This window comes from Camelus ferus, chromosome 1, assembly GCF_009834535.1.
Source record: "Camelus ferus isolate YT-003-E chromosome 1, BCGSAC_Cfer_1.0, whole genome shotgun sequence".
NCBI classification, from domain to species: Eukaryota; Metazoa; Chordata; class Mammalia; order Artiodactyla; family Camelidae; genus Camelus; species Camelus ferus.
The window spans coordinates 61,128,645-61,140,115 of NC_045696.1; the positions used below are offsets into that span (position 1 = coordinate 61,128,645).

At 42.5% G+C, this 11,471-nt stretch overlaps 1 protein-coding gene across 1 annotated transcript; it reads right to left on the minus strand.

Annotated features, from left to right (window-relative positions):
- Positions 1–46: 46 nt before the first annotated feature.
- On the minus strand, positions 47–1,732 carry LOC116664071 (mucin-4-like). Its single transcript, XM_032481039.1, has one exon. It carries the CDS (start codon positions 1,694–1,696, stop codon positions 74–76), a length of 1,623 nt encoding a protein of 540 aa, XP_032336930.1. The 5' UTR covers positions 1,697–1,732; the 3' UTR covers positions 47–73.
- Positions 1,733–11,471: the final 9,739 nt, after the last annotated feature.

The window sequence follows — 11,471 nt, forward strand, 5'->3', positions numbered from 1 at the left end:
GCGGGGTTTGTCCCTGGAGAGATGCCCAGTGTAGATGTGGGTCCCGCTGTGGATGATGAGGGGGTTGATGTGTTCACGGCTGTGATGGTGCTGGCTTGAGTCTCTGCGGTGGTTTCCAGACTCTGAGTCTGGGAGGCGTGAGGAGACGTTGATGTTGTCTCACGGAAGAGGTGGAAGTGGGTGAGGTTGATTGTTCCACCAGTCCCCTTGTCGTGGAGACTGCAGAAGTGACTGGAGGGTTACTGCCCGCTACCGGCGTTGATGTGTCCCCTGTTCTTCCTGTGGGGGTGTCCAGTGAACTTTGTGACGTGACCGTCTTTGAGGTCATTGGAGATGTGTTGCTTACGCTAGATGGGGATGAAGTTCTGCCTGTTGAGGTTGGTGCTGTGAGCATCTGTGATGTTGTCCCGGGTGTGTGGCTCACACTGGATGGGGATGATGTGGTTGTCTCGCCTGCGGGGTTTGTCCCTGGAGAGATGCCCAGTGTAGATGTGGGTCCCGCTGTGGATGATGAGGGGGTTGATGTGTTCACGGCTGTGATGGTGCTGGCTTGAGTCTCTGCGGTGGTTTCCAGACTCTGAGTCTGGGAGGCCTGAGGAGACGTTGATGTTGTCTCACGAGAAGTGGTGGAAGTGGGTGAGGTTGATTGTTCCACCAGTCCCCTTGTCGTGGAGACTGCAGAAGTGACTGGAGGGTTACTGCCCGCTACCGGCATTGATGTGTCCCCTGTTCTTCCTGTGGGGGTGTCCAGTGAACTTTGTGACGTGACCGTCTTTGAGGTCATTGGAGATGTGTTGCTTACGCTAGATGGAGATGAAGTTCTGCCTGTTGAGGTTGGTGCTGTGAGCATCTGTGATGTTGTCCCGGGTGTGTGGCTCACACTGGATGGGGATGACGTGGTTGTCTCGCCTGCGGGGTTTGTCCCTGGAGATAAGCCCAGTGTAGATGTGGGTCCCGCTGTGGATGATGAGGGGGTTGATGTGTTCACGGCTGTGATGGTGCTGGCTTGAGTCTCTGCGGTGATTTCCAGACTCTGAGTCTGGGAGGCCTGAGGAGACGTTGATGTTGTCTCACGGGAAGAGGTGGAAGTGGGTGAGGTTGATTGTTCCACCAGTCCCCTTGTCGTGGAGACTGCAGAAGTGACTGGAGGGTTACTGCCCGCTACCGGCGTTGATGTGTCCCCCGTTCTCCCTGTGGGGGTGTCCAGTGAACTTTGTGACGTGACCGTCTTTGAGGTCATTGGAGATGTGTTGCTTACGCTAGATGGGGATGAAGTTCTGCTTGTTGAGGTTGGTGCTGTGAGCATCTGTGATGTTGTCCCGGGTGTGTGGCTCACACTGGATGGGGATGATGTGGTTGTCTCGCCTGCGGGGTTTGTCCCTGGAGAGATGCCCAGTGTAGATGTGGGTCCCGCTGTGGATGATGAGGGGGTTGATGTGTTCACGGCTGTGATGGTGCTGGCTTGAGTCTCTGCGGTGATTTCCAGACTCTGAGTCTGGGAGGCCTGAGGAGACGTTGATGTTGTCTCACGGGAAGAGGTGGAAGTGGGTGAGGTTGATTGTTCCACCAGTCCCCTTGTCGTGGAGACTGCAGAAGTGACTGGAGGGTTACTGCCCGCTACCGGCGTTGATGTGTCCCCCGTTCTCCCTGTGGGGGTGTCCAGTGAACTTTGTGACGTGACCGTCTTTGAGGTCATTGGAGATGTGTTGCTTACGCTAGATGGGATGAAGTTCTGCCTGTTGAGGTTGGTGCTGTGAGCATCTGTGATGTTGTCCCGGGTGTGTGGCTCACACTGGATGGGGATGATGTGGTTGTCTCGCCTGCGGGGTTTGTCCCTGGAGAGATGCCCAGTGTAGATGTGGGTCCCGCTGTGGATGATGAGGGGGTTGATGTGTTCACGGCTGTGATGGTGCTGGCTTGAGTCTCTGTGGTGGTTTCCAGACTCTGAGTCTGGGAGGCCTGAGGAGACGTTGATGTTGTCTCACGGGAAGAGGTGGAAGTGGGTGAGGTTGATTGTTCCACCAGTCCCCTTGTCGTGGAGACTGCAGAAGTGACTGGAGGGTTACTGCCCGCTACCGGCGTTGATGTGTCCCCTGTTCTTCCTGTGGGGGTGTCCAGTGAACTTTGTGACGTGACCGTCTTTGAGGTCATTGGAGATGTGTTGCTTACGCTAGATGGGGATGAAGTTCTGCCTGTTGAGGTTGGTGCTGTGAGCATCTGTGATGTTGTCCCGGGTGTGTGGCTCACACTGGATGGGGATGATGTGGTTGTCTCGCCTGCGGGGTTTGTCCCTGGAGAGATGCCCAGTGTAGATGTGGGTCCCGCTGTGGATGATGAGGGGGTTGATGTGTTCACGGCTGTGATGGTGCTGGCTTGAGTCTCTGCGGTGGTTTCCAGACTCTGAGTCTGGGAGGCGTGAGGAGACGTTGATGTTGTCTCACGGGAAGAGGTGGAAGTGGGTGAGGTTGATTGTTCCACCAGTCCCCTTGTCGTGGAGACTGCAGAAGTGACTGGAGGGTTACTGCCCGCTACCGGCGTTGATGTGTCCCCTGTTCTTCCTGTGGGGGTGTCCAGTGAACTTTGTGACGTGACCGTCTTTGAGGTCATTGGAGATGTGTTGCTTACGCTAGATGGGGATGAAGTTCTGCCTGTTGAGGTTGGTGCTGTGAGCATCTGTGATGTTGTCCCGGGTGTGTGGCTCACACTGGATGGGGATGATGTGGTTGTCTCGCCTGCGGGGTTTGTCCCTGGAGAGATGCCCAGTGTAGATGTGGGTCCCGCTGTGGATGATGAGGGGGTTGATGTGTTCACGGCTGTGATGGTGCTGGCTTGAGTCTCTGCGGTGGTTTCCAGACTCTGAGTCTGGGAGGCGTGAGGAGACGTTGATGTTGTCTCACGGGAAGAGGTGGAAGTGGGTGAGGTTGATTGTTCCACCAGTCCCCTTGTCGTGGAGACTGCAGAAGTGACTGGAGGGTTACTGCCCGCTACCGGCGTTGATGTGTCCCCCGTTCTTCCTGTGGGGGTGTCCAGTGAACTTTGTGACGTGACCGTCTTTGAGGTCATTGGAGATGTGTTGCTTACGCTAGATGGGGATGAAGTTCTGCCTGTTGAGGTTGGTGCTGTGAGCATCTGTGATGTTGTCCCGGGTGTGTGGCTCACACTGGATGGGGATGATGTGGTTGTCTTGCCTGCGGGGTTTGTCCCTGGAGAGATGCCCAGTGTAGATGTGGGTCCCGCTGTGGATGATGAGGGGATTGATGTGTTCACGGCTGTGATGGTGCTGGCTTGAGTCTCTGCGGTGGTTTCCAGACTCTGAGTCTGGGAGGCCTGAGGAGACGTTGATGTTGTCTCACGGGAAGAGGTGGAAGTGGGTGAGGTTGATTGTTCCACCAGTCCCCTTGTCGTGGAGACTGCAGAAGTGACTGGAGGGTTACTGCCCGCTACCGGCGTTGATGTGTCCCCTGTTCTTCCTGTGGGGGTGTCCAGTGAACTTTGTGACGTGACCGTCTTTGAGGTCATTGGAGATGTGTTGCTTACGCTAGATGGGGATGAAGTTCTGCCTGTTGAGGTTGGTGCTGTGAGCATCTGTGATGTTGTCCCGGGTGTGTGGCTCACACTGGATGGGGATGATGTGGTTGTCTTGCCTGCGGGGTTTGTCCCTGGAGAGATGCCCAGTGTAGATGTGGGTCCCGCTGTGGATGATGAGGGGGTTGATGTGTTCACAGCTGTGATGGTGCTGGCTTGAGTCTCTGCGGTGGTTTCCAGACTCTGAGTCTGGGAGGCCTGAGGAGACGTTGATGTTGTCTCACGGGAAGAGGTGGAAGTGGGTGAGGTTGATTGTTCCACCAGTCCCCTTGTCATGGAGACTGCAGAAGTGACTGGAGGGTTACTGCCCGCTACCGGCGTTGATGTGTCCCCTGTTCTTCCTGTTGTGGTGTCCAGTGAACTTTGTGACGTGACCGTCTTTGAGGTCATTGGAGATGTGTTGCTTACGCTAGATGGGGATGAAGTTCTGCCTGTTGAGGTTGGTGCTGTGAGCATCTGTGATGTTGTCCCGGGTGTGTGGCTCACACTGGATGGGGATGACGTGGTTGTCTCGCCTGCGGGGTTTGTCCCTGGAGATAGCCCAGTGTATATGTGGATCCCGCTGTGGATGATGAGGGGGTTGTTGTGATCACGGCTGTGATGGTGCTGGCTTGAGTCTCTGCGGTGGTTTCCAGACTCTGAGTCTGGGAGGCCTGAGGAGACGTTGATGTTGTCTCACGAGAAGAGGTGGAAGTGGGTGAGGTTGATTGTTCCACCAGTCTCCCTGTCGTGGAGACTGTGGAAGTGACTGGAGATGTACTTCTCCTGATAGATATTGATGCGTTGTTTGTTGATGTTAGAGGAGATATTGTTGTGTCCGTTGTCGAAGTGCCTTAAATATAAAATACAAAGAGTAATGAAACATAAGAATTTCTTGATGTTAAGCTGGAGAGTTATAACCAAGTATTGTGCACCAGGAACCTTCTGAATCACTTGCTTCAGATATAATGGCCGCAGAATTAATTATTTAACTATGTCTCTGTTTTCTACCAATGTTGGCTCCTAATCATATGTAAGTACTGCAATGTGTGTCTTTGTGTTTGCATTTTCTCCTTTACTGTTGGTTTATAGGTGTAGTCATTGAACTTGGCCGAGTACATTCCTCCTTTTCCCATATCAGGCTTTAATAGACGCCAAGACCCTTGAGCTTCAGTGTAAGAACAGTGTTTTAATGAAAATACACCGACTATTCATTCAATCAAAAATTTCAATTTTTGCATCTCCTAAAGCCACATTTCTCATACACTATAAAGGGATTATTACCCTCAGGTCTTTTTCAGAGCTTCTTTTCCTGTTTTAAAATCTCAGGGCTTATCTTTATCAGTTTTCTTTCTCAACCCATCTGCTCATCCCATCTTTACAAATCCTGCAGTTTTCATTCTCAGTAATAATCTTGTGATATTTTTTTCCTCCTTCATTTCTCTCTTACCCTGTTTGAAATAGATAAGAAACTTGCTGACATTTCAGTCTTCTTTGAAGAGCAAAGAACAGGAAATTTTGTGAACTTGTCTTTAAATGTCTGACATGATCAGGTACCTGTACTGTTGATAGTATATGTTAACTACTTGTAGCGTCTGAGACAACTTTGTGTGTTCAGTATAAAGCATGTAGGAGTGCATCCAACAATACAGAAGAATTTTTGAGGACTCAGGTATAAATTAACTCCCTCTTCTCTGGAGTAGTGTGGGTGGTTTGGGGGGCATTCTGTCTTCTCTTCAGATACATAGTTATTTGCATTTCATCCCACACTCTGTAAGGCCCGTCTTTGTGGGCGGTCCCCCACTTAAAATCCAGAGCTTTCTACTTTGCTTTTTCTTGTTAACTGGGAATAGAGTGAATTCTGTTGGTTTTTAACATCATGTAGGGTCCTGAGCTCAGGATGACTCCGTTTTAACAAACCTTAGCAAGCAGTTTCCCGGGGCACTGCCGCCTTACATTTGCCCACAGGCCTAGGAGTAGGTGAGGCACAAAGCCCACAGGCTGCACGTAGGATCAACAAAACTGTTTTCATGTTCATTTCTTTTACAATCAGAAGGGAAAAAGTCATTGCAAAAATAATAAATATGTAATCATGAATCCAGCCTTGACTGCAGTAATCCAACACAGTCATAAAATGTAATTTTTATTTTATTTCATTTTGGCAGAGGAAGGGGCACAGGAAGGCAAAAGTGCCTAGGGCCCATGAAAGTCATTGTGTTGACTCTTTTCTGGATGGTTTCCACAAAAGTCTAGACCCAGTGATAAAGAGGTAAGTGTAGTGGTAGCAGTTCATAGATGACAATCAAAGTTCATTTTATATTATTTCACGTATCTTATACTGATTTTTCTCCCCGAAAACTATCTTTAACTGTTAAAAAATCACAGAGCTAACTTCTTTTTTATTCAACCTTTATGTTGACACTAAATTTTTCTGATACAATCTTACTGAGATAAAATAATGAATCCAGTTTTAACAAATCTTCAGTATTTGATTCTTTACTGAGATGGTGTTAGCTCCATTTATCAAGAGATGTTCTCTTATGTAATATGAACATCAAGGCTAAGACACTGCTCCTTCTTTGAAACGAGCTCTTTTCTCCAAGGTGATAATTGCCAGTTTCAAAATACTTAATCAAAAGCGGAGGGTTTTCATGATTAGCAAAATTTAAAAACTCAGAGCATTAATAAGGTTAATATTTAGAAGAAAGTGCTTCTCTAGGAGGTAGAGGGCTCTGACATATACATTCAGGGCCTCAAATTTAAACTTGTCAACTACATACACTAGTTTTTAAAAAATCCTATAAAGTGAATGTGCTTTTCAAATGAAAAGGCATCAGCAATTTTTTTTCAAGGAATTTAGAATAAAATTAAATTTTAATATTTTTTATTGGATTTCAAGTGGCCAGTCTTTCCACTTGAGACTGCCCTGAGAGATACAAAAAGATGAAGACAGGTTCCTTTACTGGAGAATGAACAGTACCCGTGCAGAAGAAGACCACTCAGTCCCATGGCCTGGAGTGCACTCCTGGTTTGCCAGGCAGCACTGAGGCTAAATTAGCCCGAAGTTGGGTCTGGTCAATAAAACGTGTGCCTGGTCAGAGGTTTAGACATGCCTGGAGGGAAGCGTAAAAAAAATTCTACAATAGGGGATGGAGGTGCATGATTTCCACAGAGTGAGGCACCTGATTAGGGCTGCTTCATATATATATTTTTTTAACCTCAGGAATATAACTACTTATAGCTGTCTTCCTTATGAAGAAGAAGGCAAGGTTAAACTAGAATGGTGACCAGACTGTTTTAAATTCCATGGTGGGAGGGAGTATTAACTCTTTCAACCTGACTTATAGCATTTTCTTTAAAGCAAATTAAATTTCTACCTTAAAAATTTTTTAACATTTGTCCCTATCTAGCAGAAACCTAATGAGTGAATGCACATACTCTAGCCCTGGTCACATCATAACATTATGTTAATTTAATTGATCACACCAATTTTTTTTCAATTTCTTTGCCAGGCAGAATGTTTAAACGCCAGCTTGTTTTATTTAAAATAATTGACTGCACTCACTAGCTGCAGACAAAGCCTCAGTCAGCCAGTAGAGCGTACCCACCTTCTTAAATTTATCTTTAAGGTCCTTGAATCTTCTAAACCAAGAAGAAACCAAGAAACCTTGAGGGGTTTTTTTTCCCCTTAGGAACTGATTCTTTTTGGTTTTTAATAGCTCTCTAGCTGTTTTCAAAAAATTTTTTTAACCTCTGTGTGCACAACTAGTTGAAGGAATGTAGTTCACAGTGAGACAAACTCCCAGAGAATCTGGGTTTGAGTACAGTTCCAGGAGTTGACTAGATTCCCACCACTTTCTCTTCTTAAGAAAGCGATTTAGACTTTCAAGTGAGTGAGAATGACTATGAGTCAGCTCTAATTTATCAAAAAGAAAATGACTCACTTGTAAGTTTCTATACTTTATTAATAGTAACTAATTACAGGTGACACACTTCTAAGCTGGTGGGGACAAATGCACGAGCTAAGTTGTAGAGCTGTGCTAGAAAGTCCTTGGGTTCTTATTTAACCCAAAACGACTCTGCTTCAGCTTTAAAAGGGGACTTCCTTTACTCAGAATTATGAGCAGATTTGTTTATAAGACTCCAAATACTATTCCTGCTTTCTCCTCAGTAAAGTTTCAAAACTCGGATTCTCTAGATAAGGTGTAGATTGGGAAACAGACACTATGCAATTATTATTAAGCTTGTTTCATTTTCCTTAGAACATAAATAAAAGCAATGCTCTGTCACCAGGCTGTGAATCACTAGGCAGAAGCTATTTACATGCCAAACTTACTAAACTTATTATAGGTTTTTGGCAATTAACATCTTTTCAGGACCTGCATCACCTTTGTTTAAAATCAATATCAGCGGCAAAATTTCATGATTGCATAGTCCAATTTTTTTAAGTAAAGATTTTTGCTTGTTTGTTTATAAAAGTAGTATAGTTCCATTTTCAGCAACAGGGCAGAAGAGAGAAAGCCTTTAACTACAAAACCTGCAAATGCCAGAGGACGTGTAATAAATGTTTCCTGAATGCAGAACCAAGATCAGAAGAAAGAAAGGGAGACATTCAGGAGTGAAGGAGTTGAAAAACTAAGGTAAATAAGTGCTTTCGCAAGATTTGTAGATTTCTGAGATCTAGAGTTTGGGATTTAAGGGCTGTCTGGGAAAGGAGACATAATCTTAGATCAGGACACTGTAAATTGAATATCTTCTGCATAAAGCTAAAACCCTCAGTGAAAATGCGGCCTAGAAAAATCAAAAAGAAAAAAGAAAAAAGAAAAAAGAAAGCTGAGTGAAAGATATAATTAAGAACAGAACTTAGTGATAGGAAAAGAACTGAAAACAGGATTACTTACTGTAAAAGTTGGTTTTCTGAAGATAAAATAGATACACTCCTAGCAGAAAGAAGGAAATAATAAAGATTACAGCAAAGATAAATAAAATAAAAAATAGAAAAACAGTAGAGAGAATCAATGAAACCAAAAGTTGATTCTTTGAAAAGATCCAAAATTGACAAACTTTTAGCTAGATGGACTAAGGGGGAAAAAAAAAGACTCATATTATGAAAACCAGAAATGAAAATGAGGACAATACTACTGATTCTACAAAAATTAAAAAGATTCTAAGTGATTACTATGAACAATTATACACTGACACACTGGATAACTAAGATAAAATGATCAATGTGCCTCCTAGACATGAAAGCGCTATCAAGACAATCATGAAGAAATAGAAAATCCAAATAGATCTAAAACTTGTAAGGAGATGGAACCAACAAAGAAAAACCCTGGCCCTCATGGCCTTACTGCTGAATTCTACCAAACACTTGAAGAACTAACACCAAACATCAAACTTTTCCAATAAATTAAGCACTTTCTAACTCATTCTTTTAGGTGAGCATTACCCTGATACCAAACCCAGACAAAGACACTATAAGAAAAGAAAACTACATCCCTTATAACAATATTCCTTATGAAAACTAATGCAAAAATCCTCAACAAAACAGTAGCAAGTCGAATTCAGCAGCATATTGAAAGGATTATACACTATGACCAAGTCAGATTTATTCCTGGAATACAATGATGATTCAGCACACAAAACCCAATCATTGTAACATACCACATGAGCAGAATTAAGGGGGGAAAATGACATGATCATCGCAACTGATACAGAAAAAGCATTTGACAAAATTCAGTAACACTTTCACGATAAAAACACTCAACAAACTAGGAGTAGAAGGAAACTACCTCAATGTAATGAAAGTCATGTATGAAATTCAGGTGTGAAAGTCCCACAGCAAATACCACACTCATTGGTGAAGCACTGCAAATGTTTTCTCTAAGATCAGGAAAAAATCCAGGATGTCCACTTTTCTCCACTTCTATTCAACATAGTACTGAAAGTTCTAGTCAAATCAATAATGCAAGAAAAAGAAATAAGAGGCATCCAAACTGGAAAGGAAGAAGTAAAATCATCTCTGTTTGCAGGTGAGGATATGGGGAAATTGGAACCCTTGTACAGATTGGAGCCCTGTTGGTGGGAACGTAAAATTTTGTAGTCAGTATGGCAGGAATGGTATGGCATTTCCTTAAAAAATTAAGAAGAGAATTACTGTATGATCCAGCAAGTCCACTTTTGGATGTATATCCAAAAGAACTGAAATACATTGAAGAGGTATTTGTATACCCATGTTCATAGCAGCATTACTTCATAATAGCTAAAACATGGGAGCACTCAAGTGTCCATTAGTAGATGAACGGATAACCAAATGTGGTCTTATAAGTACAATGGAATATTATTCAGCCTAAAAAGGAACAAAATCTGAACATATGCCACAACATGGATGAATCTTGATGACAATTTGCTAAGTGAAATTAGCTAAGTCACAAAAAGACAAACGTTGTATGACTTCACAAATATGAAGTACTTGAACACTAGTCAAAATCACTAAGACAAAAAGTAGAATGGTGGTTGCCCAGGGCTTGGGGGAAGAGGGAAATGGGAAGCTATTGTTTAATGAGTACAGAGTTTCAGTTTTACAGATGAAAAGAGTTCTAGAGATGTACAGTGGTGACAGGACCACAACATTATGAATGTATTTAATGTCACAGGACTGTACACTTAAAAACAGTTACGACGGTAAATTTTACGTACGCATATTTTACCACAATTTAAAAAATCGAAAAGAAAAATGAATTGAGGAAAAAATAAGAAACTGAATATAAACTATTTTAAATTGAATCATCAGTTAAAAGGAGAAAAAGCCCATCCCTCACAAAAGTTAGGTCAAGGTGATTTTATAGGCAATTTTACCAGATAGTCAAGAAATAGATAATTTCAATTTTATACAACCTCTTCCAGGGTTTAGTAAAAGAGGAAATGCTCCACAACTAATTTAGTTAGATTGGTCTAAAACCAAAACACAAATAATAATAATAATAAGAAAGGAAAACAACAAAGCAATAAATCTCAGTAATATATAGATGGAAACGTCTTACACACAATATTAGCCAGTCAAATTCAATATTTGATTTATAAAAAATACATCATGATTACATCAGAAATACAAGAATAATATGAAACTGCTTTTAATGTAAATCACCATATAAACAGAAGGAAGGGAAAACATGATCATCACAACAGATACAGGAAAAAAATTGGGTAAAATTCAATACTCACCCCTGTTAAAATTTCTAGCAAACTAAAAACAGAAATTAATTCCCTTAACCTGCTAAACAATATCAATAAAACCCTATAGTAAACATCATACTTAAATATTGGAAATTGGAAATATTTCCTTTCAAATTCAGAAGGAGTCCAAGATGCCAGCAGTAACTACTTGTATTCGACATTATGCTTGTAGTCTAGCCAGTGCAACAAAATGAGAAAAGTAAACAAAGATATGAAGGTATAGAGAAGTTCTTTTTGGTATGGAAGGGAAGAAACAAACTTGTGATTATTTGCAGATGATTTATTTGTTTATATAGAAAACCTCTTTAAATTTATAAATCTTTAGTAAAGTTTTACATTTATGATCAAAACTTTTAAAATAACTGCATTCCCATACATTAGCAAAAAAAAAAAAATTTTAATTATAGTGTTTATGATAGTGACAAATATAAAGTACCTAAGAATAAATCTAACAAAAGATGTGCTTAATCTTTGTGGACAAAGTTAAACAATATTAAAATATATTAAAGAAGATATACTCATTATATTAAAAGTTGTAAAATATAGATCATTGAAAAACCAAAACCCCACGGTCTCACTATGCAGACAACTACATTGTTATGTATCTTCTAGGATTTTTTCCTATGCTTTAAAAAAGATTTAGTTCAAGTTACCTAGTATATAGGACTTTG